Source organism: Lolium perenne, chromosome 3, assembly GCF_019359855.2.
Source record: "Lolium perenne isolate Kyuss_39 chromosome 3, Kyuss_2.0, whole genome shotgun sequence".
Taxonomy (NCBI): domain Eukaryota; kingdom Viridiplantae; phylum Streptophyta; class Magnoliopsida; order Poales; family Poaceae; genus Lolium; species Lolium perenne.
The window spans coordinates 249528063-249545461 of record NC_067246.2 but is presented as its reverse complement, the minus strand read 5'-3'; the positions used below and the strand labels follow the sequence as shown (position 1 = coordinate 249545461).

The window sequence follows — 17399 nt, the reverse complement described above, 5'->3', positions numbered from 1 at the left end:
ATATTTAGTACTATTTTGGAAACGCTATTTGAAATATACCACGCTATTAGCATGATATAACTCCATAGTGTTTGAAGGAGGCTGCCGCTATTTCATTTAGCACGCTATTTTAAACCTTAAAGAGACGACAACAATCAGAATTAGATCCCAAACTGTAATTCTCATTACTACATTACATTGAACATGCATGAACCTCCAGTCTCCGTTCTTCACTCCGTGGACAATGTAATTCCCGAGGAAGCAAGATCTAAGCTGCAAAATTCCAGAAGAGAACCTTGAAGCGAGCAGAGAGGGGGGAAGGGGAAAACTCGACAAATCAACAGGCCGCTAACTATAAAACAACTGTTCTTCAACTTGCAAACGATCCCTATACATATCAAGCCCCACACACCACCTCTAGCTAGATTGGCCGAGGTTGCCGCTTGGCCTGGCTGGTCAAGTGGTCACCTTCTGAAGCTGAAGCTGTTCTTGGCGCCGCCCGGCACCACGAGGCTTCCCAGCGTCCTGGCAATCTGCATCTTGAGCTGTCCCCTCTTGAGCGGAGGCCTCTTCTCCTTGTTGTTGCAGCTGTGGTTGCAGGGGTACGTGTACTCCATTGGTGCTCGGCTTCGACTGAACTGGCTTGAGCTCGTGAGCTACTAGTGGCGTTTGTGTTGCTGAGAAGAGAGAACTAGCTGGTTTGGGGAGGGAGTGTGCAAAGGGTGAGCTGATTTATAGCTCAAGTTTTTAGGCACGTTTTGGTACTAGATTGCGCGTTCTTCTTTATTTAACCCATAGATCTGCCTGGGGCCCGGGAATAAGTTCGCTTTATTTGGACTCGCGTGGGTTATTATCTGCTTTCGATGTGAGTGGGAGCAGAGTCACTTCTCACTCTGGGCTTTACAATCACACATATTCATGTTGGAAAAGCATCCATGAAACTGACCGATGACCAACCAGCCAAGTTAGGGAGCTGTTAATCTCGTGCAGCTTAGGTGATTAGGAAACAGTAATCTCGTGCCAATTAGAGCCTATAGTGCCAGGTGCATATAGTACTATATTCTATAGCGCGTCATTCTCGGACTAAATCTACTGTTAATGCTAAATGGTCATGCTTTTGAGTTAACTAATGCAAATTGTGCCGTTAGGAAGGACCAGGGGCAACGTACCCAGTCAGGGTTTGTTGCTTTTTTTTTTTTTTTGAACATAAAATATTTTATTCAACTTAAGTGCATTTTACAGAGATAAGCGTGAAAGGATCCACGCTAGATACAGAAAGGATGTCCCTGCCAGGACATTGACCTGCTTCGGAGCATAAGCATCGAATAGCCAAAGAAGTATTCTGAATTCTAAGAGCTAAACGAGCCTGATGGTCTGCTTTGAAATTTTTACACCTATTAATATGAGCTATTTTTTTGCAGCAAAATGATGGAGAAGCCTGGATTGCTGCAAGATGTGGCCTGTTCTCCCAGTGTCCTGGAGCTTTGAATACAGTTGGAGATGCTGCCGCCGATGCTAACACTGAATTGTCAGTGTAATAGTAAGGATCCTGAATCTGTAGAAGATCTGCTAGCCTTATTGCTAGAAGCAGCCCATATGTCTCTGCTTGTAGAGGCGAGGAAGCTGGCGGAGAGAGCGCTGCAACATGTAGTTGCCGGAGGTGTTGATTGTCATGCATGTGTATGATGACGCCAAGTCCAGCTCGGGTCTTGTCTTGCCCTGTTTGTCTTTTCCAGGCCGCGTCACAATAGATGACATTCCCTGTGAAATAATCATCATGCTGAGCTTGAGGAATTGGGGGAAGCGTTTGGATTGGCTCTTGTATGTTCTTGTTTCCTTGCTGATGTGAGGAGTTGTTGTCTTCTAGATTCATTCCCTTGATTATAGCATTTGATGTTGCATATATCTGAGAAGGTCTGCTTGCTTTCCTGCAAAATAGAGTATCGTTTCGTGCTTTCCAAAGGCACCACAAGAATGTGTAAAGTGTACTAACATTTATTTCTGGATGTTGAGAAGTGAGTAAAGTTTGAATCATATCAGTGACTGATGGATGATGCTGAGCAACAAATTCAGTTTTAATGAACCAAGGATAACAGTACCATGCTGCCTTAGAAAAAGGGCACAAGAATAGCATATGCATTTCATCTTCTAGATTACCACATCTAGAGCAGTTTTCATTGATGTGCTTAGAGTACCTACTCACCCTCTTACCAGTAGGAAGCGCTTTCCTTAGTAGCCTCCATGCAAATGTTTTGACTCTTGGTGCCATCTGTTTGTCCCGCCAAACCTGTTTAAGAAGAGATATGACTTGTGGTGGCACAACCTTGGGTCTTTGCCTCCGTGGGAGCTTAAGATTATTGAAGCAGTGCTTATAAGCACTTTTGGGGGAGAATTGACCTGTCTGAGTTATTTTCCAAATCAAAGTATCATCTCCATTGACATTAATGATGGGTGTTTGAAGAATAGAATTTGCAGTTTCAGTACTAAAAAGAGTGTTAATCAAGTTTGTGTTCCAAGTTTTATGTCCAGAAACCCAAAGGTCTTTAACTTGTGCGGGATAGACAAAAGGTTGCTGCTGCAATATGAGATTATCATAAATGGCTTCCCAACCATCAAACCAAGGAGAGCTCCATATAGAACTATTCCCATCCACAATTTGATATAAAGATGCTGAAATTAAAAGGGGTTTTACCTTAATAATTGCGGACCAGAAGGCTGATTTAGGTATATTTGGTTTCGCTCTCCAAATGGATGTATCATGATGGTACTTAGCCTTGAGGATCTGAGCTAGCTGGCTGTGTGGTTCCTTAGCCAATCTCCACGCTGTTGAGAGGATAAGTCCTTGATTAATTGCCTGCAAATTTCTAATACCAAGACCACCAATTTTTTTTTCAATACAAACATCAGCCCATGCTCGTAGGCAAAGGCTTCTAGTTGTTTGATCATCTTGAACACCTGTCCACCAAAAGTTTCTGATAATCGCTGTCAATTTAGCTAGAAATTTTTTTGAGAAAAGAAGGTTGGACATGTAGTAGACAGGAATGGAGGAGAACACAGATTTTATGAGTGTTAATCTGGCTGCATGCGATAGACGATTGGCTTTGTAGGTGGAGAGCTTGGATTTGAATTTTTCATAAACAAAGGCATAAGCTGATGATCTGTCTTTGGAGGGAAGGATGAGAGGATGGCCTAGATGGGTGAAAGAATTGTCTATGTCTGGAGCTGGAAAAAACCTTCTAATATCTTGTGGTAACATTACCACAAGACACTGGAGACTTCACCAACTCGGTGCCCGACAAGCAGGAGGTTTGGGGAATACTCAAAGAAATGAGGAGAAATGCTTCACCAGGACCAGACGGTTTTAGTGTTGGATTTTATACTTCGTCTTGGGCTTGGATTGGAGACGATGTAACAAATGTGGTAAGGAACTTCTATATTACAGGTGTGCTCCCAACTCATATTAATGATACTCACATTGTCCTTATTCCAAAAAAACTTGCTTGCCATCTACCTTCGGACTTTAGACCCATAAGTTTGTGTAATGTAGTCTACAAAATTATTGCAAAATCCTTAGCAAACAGATTGAAAGAGCATCTTCCTGAATATATCCATCCCTCTCAACAAGCTTTCATTGCAGGTAGGCGCATTAGCAATAACATTATAGTTGCTCAAGAAATTGCCCACTCTTTCGGTTTAACTTCTTGGAAAAGCCTTGACTTCATGTTAAAAATTGATCTTGCCAAAGCTTTTGATAGGCTAGAATGGAACTTCATCGTTGCCGCGCTTACTCGTAGAGGGCTTCACAATCATTTCATTAATCTTGTGCATGCTTGTATTTCCTCGCCAATTTTCTCCGTGATCATTAATGGCCAATCTTTTGCAAAGTTCAGTAGTACGAGAGGCATCAGGCAGGGATGTCCGTTGTCTCCATACCTTTTTGTTTTTGCAGTGAATGAACTATCTCTGGCACTTCAGGACGCCCTGCAAGCCAATCAACTCACAGGTATTTTACTTGGACCAAATTGTCCACCTATACACTCTTTAATGTTTGCAGATGACCTTATTATTTGTGGCAAAGCTAACATTCAGGAAGCTCAAGCTATATCGCAAATTCTTGATCAGTTTTGCCAACACTCTGGCCAAACTCCAAACTGGAACAAATCAGGAATTCTTTTTAGCAAGACTGTCAGGGTTTGTTGCTAGTGGCGAAAACCTGTCGAAGTGTCGAGAGATGCAGAGCTCCAGATTATGGCCCTCGACCGTGTCACGTGGCTGGTAGTACGGCTTCTTTTGGCGTGCACGCAGGCACGCATCCTAGCACGAGGTAGTGGCAGATGGTGTTGAGGAAGAGAGCGAGCGTGTATCACATGTCACTATGCCAGAAATGGATGGATTCGAGGAGTAAACTAGTACAGGCTTGGTAACCGGTGAGGTGAGTGTTATCGGTGGCCTGCGCTTAAACTATTGGGGCGTGTTTGGATACTACCACGGTTTTTTTTTTTACTTAGATGTAATTTGGTGTACCTATATGGGTGTAAATTTGACTTATGCCGGTCACCAACAAAATATATCACATGCAAAGTAAATTTGACTTATGCCGGTCACCAACAAAATAGCTCATTCATAGTCACCTTTAATTTGTTCAACCATGTTTCGATCTGAGATAAGCTCCAGATGAAAAAATGTGCATCAATGTTGTGATTCCATAAAAGATTCCTAATATCATCGAGTGTTTAAAGCTCTATTTTGTGTTTTCTTTGGAGCTTTGTTGATCAAATTTTATCAAATTCGTTGCACATGGTCAAGCATTCAAAATTTACTTCGATGGGTAGCTTCATCTCACCGTTTCACGCAACTTTCGTGTACAAAGTTTTCATTTTTGATATTCTTAGAGCATCTCCAGCCGCGTCCAGACACATAACCTCTCTCAGTCACGCGTTCCAAAGGCCGCTTCGGTCCGGACGTGCCCCAAACATTGTCCGGCTTTCCTAACCCATTTCCTGTGTATAGAGGCTCTATCAGGAACGCTAGACACGATTTTACACTTGCTTTTTGTTTGGAGGTCATGTTTGGGGGCGTGTGCTTAGGAACGGGAGCCCCCCCAAACGCGGATTTTGTCCAGACGTCCTCCAAACGACCAATACGGCGCTTTTACCGAACGTTGTTTGGGGGATGCGACTGAAAATGCTCTTAGACAAGTAGATCTACATCTTCCTACTGTGTATTAACGAGATGTAGATCTACTTGTCTACAAATGCCAAAACCAAAAAAATTCAACACAAAAATTGGTGAGAAACATTGAGATAAAAACTACTGCTCGAAAGAAAGCTCAAACGGTCGACTATATACGCCGAATTTGACAAAAATTGTCCAAAAAGCTCCAAATATGAGCATGAAATAGACATTCAAAATCCTGACGAAACTAGGAACCGGTTGCAGGAATGGTTTGCAACTTTATTTAGATCTTATCTCGAATCGAAACACCATTATATAGATCAGAGAAGGATTAAAACGAACTTAAATTAAAGGCTAGGTTAGATCGCATGTGTTGAGTCACGGAGAATCACATTTCTTGGAAAACAAACCCTTTTTTTGGGTATAGGTCCTCCGAAGACGTCGCCGTTGTTGAAACCGAGCACCATTGTACAACCATATTGCCTTCGTCGCTGCTCGCCGACTCTCAAATACCATTGACGCACCCCACAACCCAGTGATGTGAGGGAAGGACCGAGAGGGGAGGAACCATTTTGAGAAGTCTGAACCTTATTGGAGAAGTCCAACGCTACAGGAAAAGAGTTCCAACTTCCAAGCCACCATGGATGAAAGTCGAGGGCGTCTGCCTGCCGGTGCAACACCAAGCTACCGTTGCACCGCATATACTCTGAAGACATCATAATTTAAGCGGATTATATTCCTTCAGCTAGATCCCTGCCACCATGGTGGTTGTGCCATTCTTTTTACTGTACAATGCAGATGACGGAGCCTGTTTTACAAACAATTGCACTGTTCATCCATGTCGTTCATTTTCCATGTATCTATCAATAACTTACAGCCCATCTCGATAATGAGCAGGGAAACCATACCAATATTACCTCTTGCAAGTTATTGCTGGGAAGTTTTGAATCTATGAGCCTAAAGGAAGTGGTAAAAAGAAGGACAACAAATCAAAAGGAGAGAAAAGGAGAAAAATAAATACAGCAGCACATGACTTAAAAAATTGCAGCCGAAATGTTGGCTTCAGCTTTCCTTCAAAATCACAAGGCACTATTGAGTACCAAAGGTGTTGGCCAAAGGATCAATCTAGTCTTATTTCTTGTAAGTGTTCTTCCTGCCCGTTTATTTTATTTGTAGTCGTTTCTACGGTTGGCAGATCGCCATCCATCTTGGCCATCTCTAATCGGGGTTCATCTCCGATGGGTGTCTCTACTCGTTCACCCTCTTTTGGTGTGCCCCCCTGATTTCCATCATCCATCTTTGGTGGCTCAACACTTTGCGCAGTGTTGTTATTTTGTTTGCCATTTGTTAACTCGTCAGCATTGTTCTGCTTGCCCTGTAAAGAATCCATGGCACCAATAACATTATATAAGAAAGGGAGAACGATTCATATTGATCGTATAAAGCAAATCGAACATATGAAAAATGGAGTAAAGCATACAAATAAAACTAAACAAGAGTACTCCAGAAACAAGAAACCTCGTAAATTGGTAGTGAACATGACAATCCGGAGATAAGTAAGAACACAAAGAAGGCAAGGCTACTATTTATAACAAAATGCATCTTCCATATTGCATGTGCTCCCTTCAATCACATTTATCAGCCCTATTCAGGATGTATGACAGAATATAAACCGTTTAAGCATCCAAAATTACATTTGGTTTTAGGCAATGGAACTAAGATTATCATGGTTCTTCACTGTCAGCATCCCTATAAACCTAAAAGACTGAGATGAATGTCTACTCGGTGGCAAGTAGCAAAGAGCAGCATTTGGCCATTTACTATAAGAAAAAATTCATCACTCGCAAGACCTTAAATGTATCACATTGTTTGCTCACATTCTAGGGAAACAACATAGAAAAATGTTTTGCTGCTTTTGCAGTCAGTTGGAAGCTAATGGCGAGAACATAAAGTCTGCAGTTGTTGACTCCTTCAAAATTAACTGGATGTGCGTTTACGCGAATTATCCATAAATATATTTTATTTGCAAAATTGTGGGGACAGTTAGATTCGAGGTATAAAAAGAAGTAGTACTATACCTTCCCTTCGACCCCTAAGATCTAGGTTAAAAAGGAAGCTTCCCATGGTTTATAACATTCTTAAACGACACTTAAGGGTTAAATCACCAGCTGTGTGGGCATGACAAAAATTCCAAAAGAGACAATGCTTACAGAAGAACAACATTATCTTATTATTTTCTAAGAGTCCGGGGAAAGAATCTATTCGCCTAGTATTACTACTAAATGTATTGCGGACTCTTCTATTGGCCCTACAGTTCACTTGCCAAAGAAAGTACCTTGTTCCTGTCACGCCAACTGAGAGAAAATGGGGCAAGCAAACTTATTTTTCTAGGCTGAAACTCCTGTGATGAATCTTGGCTCACTTGGCCAGGAGATGCATCTCGTGTTGGTGTCCTAGAAGAGAAAGGGCAGGGCATGACATCAGGTTAGCACTGGAGTAGTGTAATAACAAGCGGCTGTAAATTTTCATGCCTCGCTTGTGAGTTATGCAATAGCACACTACCAGTCTCATGGCATAATTCATGGGTCACTGGATATAGTGCAGTAATAACAAGATTAATATTTCAGTATTGTTTCCTTGCCACTGTGTGTAATAATCTGGTCTAATACCATCAAACAAGACAATGATACCTTGGAGAAGGGGAAGGGGAAGGTAGTTGTGCTTTTTGCTGACTAGATTGATATTGAAGTGTTGCCTCCAACATTGTTTCAGCCATGACTGCTCTGTTCTCCATTTGCGCGAGTGAAGCCATCGCTTCATCATACTTTTCCTGCATACAGAGTTCAATGTGTAATAAGAAAATCATAAACTGAGCCATCAGATACTTATTTGCTTTATTGCATGTCCACCCCAGTGACCAATCATGGCAAATAATCATGAACCAACAGTAACAGTGTGAAATTGGAGTTTCTTTTTTGGCGTTTCCAGATGTCAAATAGTATATAGATGATCAGGCATTCAAGACTCATCACCAATGTTATTTTTAAGCAATCCAGGTTAACAGATAATTGCATGTACATTTCAATGCATACTTTGTGAAGAATATCCACGAGGAAATACTTGCTGCAAAGATAACTATAAACACAATGCTGTCCTCCTCCAGATCAACAGGCAAAGGTTTTTTTATATGTGAATGTGATTTTCATATGAAAATAAAAATGTTTAGAAAGAACACTTTCATTCTACGTCTATCGACAAATTTGGTGAGCCAAGAATTAATTGCTCAAGCTGAATTAGCTAGTAATCTTTCCTTGGCTTGTAGTTTCAGCGAGATTATCACATAAAAATACGATCATGGATACTTGACCAACTGAACTAACCTGAAGGATATGAGAAGCATATTTCTGAGCAGCAGCATCTTGCTCAGCGAAGATGCGTGCATCCTCTGTAACCTTCTGTTCTTGCTCTACACGCATCAGGACCTACAAAGAATTAAATTTATGGTTAACTGTATATACAGTTGTAACAACAAGATTCAGTGAGAAGAATACACAAGTGGCAACTGCACCTGAAGCATTGCTTGTTCCTGTTCCTGCTTGTCTGATAGAGATTGCCTTAGCTCAGATAATTCTTGTTCTAACTGCTCTACCTAATAATTTAAAACAAAAATATTAAGAATTATGATGTTTCAAGTCTCAAAACGTGAAATATCCAACTACTAGGGTTAAGTAGTGATCATATATACTGCATTTTCGAGTGGATAAACTGGTTATTAAATAGGAGATACTATCAAATTTCAGGCCCAGTATACAAGATCAATAGCAGTTAGATTTCAGCAATAAAGGGAACAAAACGCAGCTGAATAATGATGAGCGACACTATAAGAAAGATAGCCACCATAAATATTCCATTGTTTACCTTTGCACTTAATTCACGTCTGTTATCTTGCTTAACCATCTCCATTAGTGCTGTCTCTAATTCATCAGCCCTGTATATAGATGCAAAGAAAATTATTGGAAGGGGACTTTGAGAACTGAGAAGAAACAATTCCCTTACACAACGCATTCTGAACGATGAGAAGAACATATTCTATAAAGAACCAACTTTTGCTCAACAATACACAAATAACACCTCTAATAGTAGGAAAATATTCACCAGGGCAGATACAACTAATACTCCCTCCGATCCATTTGAACTAAAACCCTGACACTTATCATGGATCAGATGGAGTAGTTTACTTATATTTAGTTTTTGCAGCATTAATATTGGTCAGGAGCTAAAAGAAGGGAACATCAGAATGCTAAAGCACAGCTAAAATAATTACAGTAAGCTCAGGGCTAATTCTGTAAGTGAACTAAATTTTGGGCAGATATTTTGAATTTAGTTCAATTTAGCCCAAATGGATAGTCATAATTGACATACAAGTTAAACTATATTTTTCACAAATAAACCACCAGCCAAGCTCTGGCTGGGTTTGTCATGAAATAGACCAGGGTTGACCAGCTACAGGATAATATGTTCCATTCAGTAAACAGGACGGAAGCAGCTCCCTACTGACAGCAGGCCATTTGATTACTTAAATTTTACAAAGGTTCATATATATATGTTTATATGTGCGTAGATATGAAAACTTAATCGCTAAAACTAGTGACAATCTTTGGTATTTCAAAACAATTGACCTCAGAACAGCTGATCTTCTTTCCTCTAGCAGTCGGCATAGCTCAACCTTCAGCCAGATAACCTGAAATAATACAACAAAACATATGCTCACTAACAGCTCCAACTGAAAACACAGAAAGAGCCCAAGACTTACTAACAAATTATAACACTTTGTGAGTTTGAGTAGTTTGTAAATTGACTGGACAACCAGGTTAGCAAGGATATTTATACATAAGTTACTTTTACTTATCTGCATTTTTTCAGTCGGGTACTTTTGAAAATGTTATTTTGCAATTTGGAGGCGAAAGAGAGAGTTAATTAGTGTATCGAGAATGATACCTGATCTTTCGGATCGGGCAACAAATCAATATCAGTGCTGACAGTCAGGCCATGATACATATCATCAATATTTCCAGAACTGGTTTCTTGGTTAGCATCCCCATCTGTCGAGTCATTTAACTGTTCTGTTGATATTGACACCAATGGTTCAGCGTCACGGTTGAAATTGTATAGCTTTGATGCAAGACCACTTGTGTTCCTCCATTCACGAAGACCTTTTGCTCTGTTTTCCATTGAAGACAAAACAGATGGCCGGTGTTTGTTTCTCAGATCATGCAGCCTTGCTTCATCTACAGCTTGATATCCCATGCAAGCTGTTAAAACAAGCTGGCTGCTGTCAAAAGTGGAACCAGCTAAAGACTGTAAGAGAGTTACGGCATCCCCAGCATCTTTTGTTGTCACGAGTGCAGGACCTGCAATAAACAGTAGCGTTAAGTCTCCATGAAGTTACCTGAGATGAACTATAATGTATCTAGACATCATATTAAGTTATATGGCTTTTTCTGCATGGAAAAAAGGTGAAAGAGTGACTCCAGTACCATACAACTCCATAAGTGCAAGGGCAGTCCGGAAGAGCATCACACGATTTCCATCAAAGAGAAGCACATCCCACACACGAAGAACTGAAATGTTCAAATAGCACTAATATAGTGAGAATATTACTCCAAGCATTTGTGACTTACATAGAAAAGCCCTTGTCAAAGAAGTTAAGAAAAGGACAAGCGTTGTTTAGCTGTGCATATGATTCTGCGACCAACATTTGCTATAAATCTGAAAAGGTCATGCATGTTTTTTTGCCATTATTACCGTGCCTGCATTTAGCTTTGACAGCAAAAACCTAGTGAGTGAATTAAATATTTTATGCTATGACAAGAAAATGTTTTCCTGAATGTAATATTGTCATGGTGTGACCTGCCCACATAGGTTGTGTGCAGGCTGTAGTGTGAATAGCACACATAGGTTGCGTGCTTCCTTTGTGAGTGAACAGTGCACATAGGTTGTCTACTGAATAGATAGGCATGCTGTAGTTGGCTAGTAGAAGGAGCTAGCTTAGTCATGAAGTGTCCAGGGTATGTAGGAAGAACTCTAGAATTAAGAATGTTCTAGAGTAAGATATTTAGGAGTAGTATGATATATCTGGAGTTTGTAGAGTATTCTAGAAGTATGGTGTACGGTTTGGATTGTGACACATGGCAACAATCTAAAGGGTCATGTACAAGTACAGACAGGTCCTACTACCATAGGTTGCTACGGCAAGCATGGGTTGCTAAGCTCTGTTGCTGAGTAGTGTAGCATCCGTTGCTACAAAAGCTAATAAAAGAAGAAAGCATCTGTTGCCTAAAACTATCGAGTGTCCTCCTCTGTAGTTCTTAGTCCTTCATTTTCTGAGAACACAGAGAAGAGACAGCAGAGAGGGAACACTAACAGGAAATCATTTTCATTTAGTGTCTTGCAATCCTGACAATAAGTAATTGAATTTTTCTGCTACTCACTTCACTTGCACTTGTTTTAGCATCACCTCCCGTCATATTGCTGATCTTCCCTTTTATTAGTAGAAGGAAATATCATATATTTTCCACACAAAGATGCCATACGATATTTAAATTGTAAGCTACCATAATTTTTTTGATTTAGAGAAAAACACTGGTATCAGAGCCCACGGTCTCGAGCTCGACTCAAGTCCTGGCTTTCGCAATTTATCCTTAAATTGTTGTTGCCTTATAAAATAAATAAGCAAAGATAGGATTGTGAAAATGTATTTCGCAAACAATAGTATGCTATTTCAAATAACTGTCACTAGACTGACCAGTTTCCCAGGGAAGCATGTTCATGTATATAGATAGGAACCATGGTCCAGCAACCCATGCAACTTGTACACCAAGGTAGTCCAAGTGATTTACTGCACAGGAAAATTGCAATCCCTGTCAAACTTTAGGTGTTAAACATGCCTGATAGAATCATGTGATTCTGAGTCACAAACCTAGCTTGGGGAATTTCTCTCTGACCAACTCCTCTAAAACAAGCTGATCCACCTAAGACATAACCAAAATGCAGATCTTTTAATAACAAACAGATCAGCTTGGAGCTCCAAGTAATCAACATGCATAAAATTATGAAAATGACAATAAAATGAAGAATACCTGAGACTCGATCATTTCTTCAGAGAAATAACCATCAAAATAGTCATCCATAATGCCTGTCAATGCCCTGTGGACCCATAACACATTCATTGCATTATTTAGTTCAACTCTTCTATTATGGAATCAACTAAAGTGATTTTAACGAATGCAGGTACTTGATACTGTGCTGCAAAACCTACCAAAATGCATTCTCCTCGGACATCAACAGAAGTAACAAACCAGCAAAGAAGTTCATTGCCTGCATTAATCACATTTCTATCTTAGAAGAGGGAATCTTCGAACATACAAATTGGACTGTTCGAAAACAATATTGCGTGCAGTATGCACAGCAGAATCATAATGGTGAAATACCAAAGAGATTATTTTCTTTGTCCAATTTTTTTTTACATTTTACAAACTTGAAAACTGTTTGCGGACATAGGTTTATAGCAACGAAGCTTATGTGATCCCATTATTTTCCAAAAAATAAAAAGCGGGTTTAGAGTATTAAAGATAGTTCACTTTTCAATTTTTTTTATAAAAACTCACATGTAGATATTAGAAATAACTATGTATCTTCAAGTTTTGTGAGCAAATTTGTTTATTTGTAGTCCGCATGAAAAAGACATGAATGAGCTAAAAAAAACATCTTGTGTGCTATCATGCTCTATTTGGCTTTTACTGTAATATTGGCCCCTAGCCCATTTACATAATTTTTTTGAAGATATTTAGAATTTGAGAAGACATGGAGAGGGCAGAGAAATAAAAGCACAACAGCATTGTTAAAGCTCAGGCCGAAACTACCAGCCTACTCAATACGATCAGGACCGAGAGAGGGCCTACGTCTGTTAACGTGGTTCTCCCTACAAGTGTCTAGCTCTTCGGCAATGGTCTTGTTCTTTCAAATATTAATATTCAACTTAAGTTAAATTTTAAAGGTGCAACACAGTGTTCTGTGTGCAAGGCCTCCCAAGAAGGTAATGAAATGCAGTGCCATGAAAACAAATCAACATTAAGGGAAAGATGTACCTGGCAATAACCAACTGATGGATTATGTCTAGCATAAGCTGTGAGCAATCGTCTCAAAGCATTTCTGCCATCCTCATCTAGAGCTGGATGGCCTGGAAATGTTCTAGGCAAATCCTAAAAGGGCCCATGCAACAGATGACGGTTTAGCACAATATTCTTAAGTATACAAAAAATTTCAATATAAAAAAATATTGAAACAAAGTAATGAAAATTTGTTCGCTATGTACCTTCTCTATTTGCCCTCTCCACTTTTCGGAACAAGGTGTTTGAGATGCTTTCGATTTTTCGTCACCACACTCCATAGTTGGAGGATCGGAATCTTTGCTGTCCCCGCTTCCACCATCCACCGCAAGGAGGCTCTCATAGTACCCTTTCACTCGGCGAGCTCCAATACCAACAAAAGCTTGCCATAGCTGTCCTCACACAGCAAATGGGCCATCAGTTTAAGATAACAAAATACTATATCTTTAATATAGAAACAATTCTTACCTCTCCTCTTAGAGCCATTGGCAGCCCACCACGAACTAAGCACTCCAATTCTTCTTTCCAAGGAAAATACCCTTCTTGACTCGCAGCTCTATTAATGCCTGAATCAGCATTGGCACTGTCAGTAGCAGGCCCTTCTTGGCCGGGATCAACCTTCTCTACATCATAGAACTCCTCGTCGGAGTCCTCCGAGGGCTTGCTGTCTTCAGCGTTTACAGTGTGGACTCCATCCGTATCCGTTGCATCCTCTTCGCCAGCGGTAGATTGCTTCTTCTTCTTGATACGCAAGCTCATCATCTCCCCGATGTGGCCCAACGAAGGCCTGATCTCAGACCATATTTGGATCTTATGTGGCCTCTGCTGTTTGGGTGTCTTCTCGTCGGACAGGTCAGGAGTGCCGGCATCTCCTGTAGCACCTTCGTCCTCGATGGACGGCACGATCTTAGCATCTTCTCCGGACGATTCGTCATCCTCTGCCTGCCTCTCGATAAAGTTCTTCCATCTATCAGACCGCTCCTCTTCCTCCTCCTGCAGATCGAGCACCACATCAGATGCAACTCAGTGAGATCACACGGCATGGTGCAGAAATGGAGGCATTGCTAGGGTGTGGCTCTTGTACCTTGTAGATGTTGGCATACTCCCTGTAGCGTTGCAAGTGCTGTGGTCGCACAGCGAAACCATAGGCGTCCCTGTTCCAATCGCCGAGCCATCAGAAACAGAAAAGGGGCAAACGCCACTGAAAGGCGAACTAACAAACAGGTGCTTCAGCAATAAAATAATTCGTGCCAAAAAGCACGGGACCAAACCATTCTTATCTGATCGACGATGTATCAGGCGCTTGATTTTGCTACTAAATCGCGTCATGCGCACTAATAAAGTTTGGCATGATTAATATAGCAATCCCAGATAGTTGCATCAATTAACTAGACTTAGCCCCAATGCTCAAATGCCAGGTGTTGCTCTAACTGCAGCACCGCAGCGCACCGTGTGATGTGCGTGCGCGAACCCAGATCCTTGGACACGCAAGCATACCGAAAAACACAATTCAAGCATTTTTCAGATATATAAAATTAGCTCGTCCCGTCTGGAAACGCGGAGATCTAGCGGCCGCATTGCCCGAGTTCGGCCCCCGATGTCTCGCAACGGGATCGAGATCCCCGGGCATGACGGTAAACGAACAAATAATCTCGGCCCCGAAGAAAAAGGCCGAGTAAAACAACACGCGTGCGGAAGTCTCGCGCGGCTAGCAGGAACATCGGAAACTCCGGCGGGAGCATCCGAAGCAGAGCAGCGTCCGCGGCAGCAGGAGCGGGAGCAGGAAGAGGAGTCACGAACCGCTTGTGCTCGAAGGCGATGAAGGGGAGGCTCTTGGCCTTCATCTCCCGCCGCGGCGTCGGTGGCCCAGCGCCGCCACTCCTCCTGCTGTTCTAGCTCGCCGGCGGTGATGTCGGTGGCGCCGCGGAGAGGCGGAGTGCTGCAGTGTACGGGAGCGGAGTGGAGTGGAGCGCGATTCAGCAGCGCTATGGGTGGTTGGGGAACTGGTGATCCGATCGGATTATAGTATTGGAGTGGTAGCTACTCCTGCTGCTGCTGAGATTTGATCTGCGTGGAAGAGTGCGAAAACTGTGAGGTGACAATTGGGGAGTTGGGAAAACGGAGGAGGGGGGGCGCCTTTAACTCTGAGTTCGATTTTCTCCTTTTTGTTTCGGGGCTTTTTTGGGGTATTGGTCGTGTATAGTGGCCTGGAGATCGGGGAGATGGGGACTAGCTTGGGAATGACTCCGCGCCCTCGTGCTCCGGCTGGTGCCTCTTCTTCTCGTATCGACGTGTGGGAGTTCGGCGGGTTCAGCGACGCCGAGATCCCGATTCTCCGTGTCTACGGGGGCTGTACGGGGTTCCTTCGCTCTAAAATATGATCTGGGGTGGGTTGACGTGTTAGGAGATGCATTCATTTTTTTTAGCAGGCATTGCGTTGCCTTGGTAGAGCAGTAGGTCAATTGAGCCGGTGCCGGAGATATCCGAAATCGGTGTAACCGGTGCCGGAGATATGTGAAGTTAGACTTGCCAGTGATGTAGATTTAAATCATCGTTGTTGTTATCGTGCGAGAGGAAGAGTCAGATAGATTTGTTCTCCACTGGTGGTGATCGAATAAGAGGACGACAAAGCTACATTTCGCGCCAAACCGCTGAGCCAATTTATCGCCTCTCGTTCATCGATGCATCTTTAAGATTCGTGCAAGCACAAACCGCGATCAACCAAGCAAGTGTTTTCTTTTAACTTGCTGGAGCTGGGAAACGGGTTCGCGAGCAACCTTACATGTCTTTGTAAGATGCATTTTCGTGTTTGAGAATCGGAAAATAAATAATCGCAAATGATGAGCTGTAACATTGGCATTTTACAATGTGTACTTTGACCACCGACTAAGCAATACAATCACGTGAAAGCGTGGTCAGCAATCTCAGATCCCACTAAAAAAATACACCTGAGCATGAGAAATGTCTGACCGACGAGGCAGTCTCTCTACCTACGGGAAAGTTGTGTTGCAACCTGACAAGAGTGGAGCCTGCCATCGGGGGAGTAAAATGAAATGATGCGTGCGTGCCACCCGCATACTGAGAGAGTGGGGCCACGCCCACGATCGGTGTCCCAGGAGCGTGACATCTACAGCGCAACTAGCTTTGCAGTCCAGCTTTCCGCAGCATTGCAGGCTTGCAGCTGTCTACTGCTAGGACTGATTGATTATCCCTGCAGGCTGACGTTGCATTGCACCCAAATCTTTTTTTTCTCAGTTATATACGCACATCAGACCTATATTATCCGGTTTCAACTGCAGTATGACGAGTTTGTTTACACGACGATTCAGCTGGGTGGTTGCCGGAGATTTCGTTGGTCAGCGCTGCAATCTTCCTTTTTTTTTGTACGTGGACCTCAAAGAAGAATGTCGTTCGCTGCATGCTCCTTGCGTTCGTCCTTTTGTACGCCGGCTGCTCTGCTTAACCTTTCTCCCGTGCCTCTCTCTGCGTACGTGTAGTTCATCACGTCCGAACTGCCCACTTCGCAGAAGTGACGCGTTGCCCATATCCAGAATGGCACGAGGCGTCAAAATGTCGCGGAACCAACTGTATCTGTCAACCCAACCAGTGCTGTCGTACTCCTTAAACAGATGCGACATCTGAATCAACCGTACGCCACTCCTACAACTTATCTCACGACTTGCGATTCACGTTTCAATATAAAACGATCGGGTGGCTAGTGCCAGGCGACCGACGAGGAAACACGAATAATGGAAGATGATTGCCATGCAGGTGAGCAGGGCGGGAGGCCGTCCAGCAGACAGGGGGCAGTGGACCAGCGGCCGTCCTGCCGAGAAAGTGAGCACCAGTGTAGGCACGCCGGTGGTGTCCAGCCTACTGCAGCCTCGAATTCGTATGTACTCCGTACGAGGTTCGGTATAGCATCATTCGTTGCTTCTGCGCAGACAGTTTACCCGCCACCAGTTTGTTTACGGCAAGGGCTGGATTTTGTTCAGGAAAAGATACGCGATTGAAATCTCAGGTTCTTACGGTATTTTCAGTCCAACGAAAACAGACATCAAAATTGTACATCTACGT

General features: G+C 42.5%; 2 protein-coding genes across 2 annotated transcripts; both read right to left on the bottom strand.

Annotated features, from left to right (window-relative positions):
- Positions 1-1204: 1204 nt before the first annotated feature.
- Positions 1205-3219, bottom strand: LOC127344675 (uncharacterized). Its single transcript, XM_051371008.2, has 2 exons — positions 2672-3219; positions 1205-2266 (listed from the first exon to the last, which is right to left on the bottom strand). The coding sequence occupies exons 1-2, from the start codon at positions 3005-3007 to the stop codon at positions 1205-1207; spliced, it is 1398 nt and encodes a 465-aa protein (XP_051226968.1). The 5' UTR covers positions 3008-3219.
- A 2739-nt stretch (positions 3220-5958) lies between these two features.
- Positions 5959-15536, bottom strand: LOC127344674 (uncharacterized). Its single transcript, XM_051371006.2, has 18 exons — positions 15123-15536; positions 14407-14476; positions 13791-14315; positions 13529-13714; positions 13302-13415; positions 12473-12531; positions 12294-12360; positions 12134-12185; positions 11960-12052; positions 10692-10775; positions 10153-10565; positions 9834-9895; positions 9073-9142; positions 8723-8803; positions 8535-8636; positions 7845-7984; positions 7490-7607; positions 5959-6529 (listed from the first exon to the last, which is right to left on the bottom strand). Exons 1-18 carry the CDS (start codon positions 15164-15166, stop codon positions 6275-6277), a joined length of 2535 nt encoding a protein of 844 aa, XP_051226966.1. The 5' UTR covers positions 15167-15536; the 3' UTR covers positions 5959-6274.
- Positions 15537-17399: the final 1863 nt, after the last annotated feature.

What these genes read in the sequence shown, in the direction of transcription:
- LOC127344674 (XM_051371006.2), bottom strand. Translation starts at nt 15,166, where the DNA reads ATGAAGGCCAAGAGCCTCCCCTTCATCGCCTTCGAGCACAAGCG. An exon ending in TGCCCGATCCGAAAGATCAG is followed by an intron (nt 9,896 to 10,152) that starts GTATCATTCTCG and finishes GTATTATTTCAG; the next exon opens with GTTATCTGGCTGAAGGTTGA. An exon ending in AGAAGATCAGCTGTTCTGAG is followed by an intron (nt 9,143 to 9,833) that starts GTCAATTGTTTT and finishes ATCTATATACAG; the next exon opens with GGCTGATGAATTAGAGACAG.
- LOC127344675 (XM_051371008.2), bottom strand. Translation starts at nt 3,007, where the DNA reads ATGTCCAACCTTCTTTTCTCAAAAAAATTTCTAGCTAAATTGACAGCG. An exon ending in TCTGGTCCGCAATTATTAAG is followed by an intron (nt 2,267 to 2,671) that starts GTAAAACCCCTT and finishes CTTCTTAAACAG; the next exon opens with GTTTGGCGGGACAAACAGAT.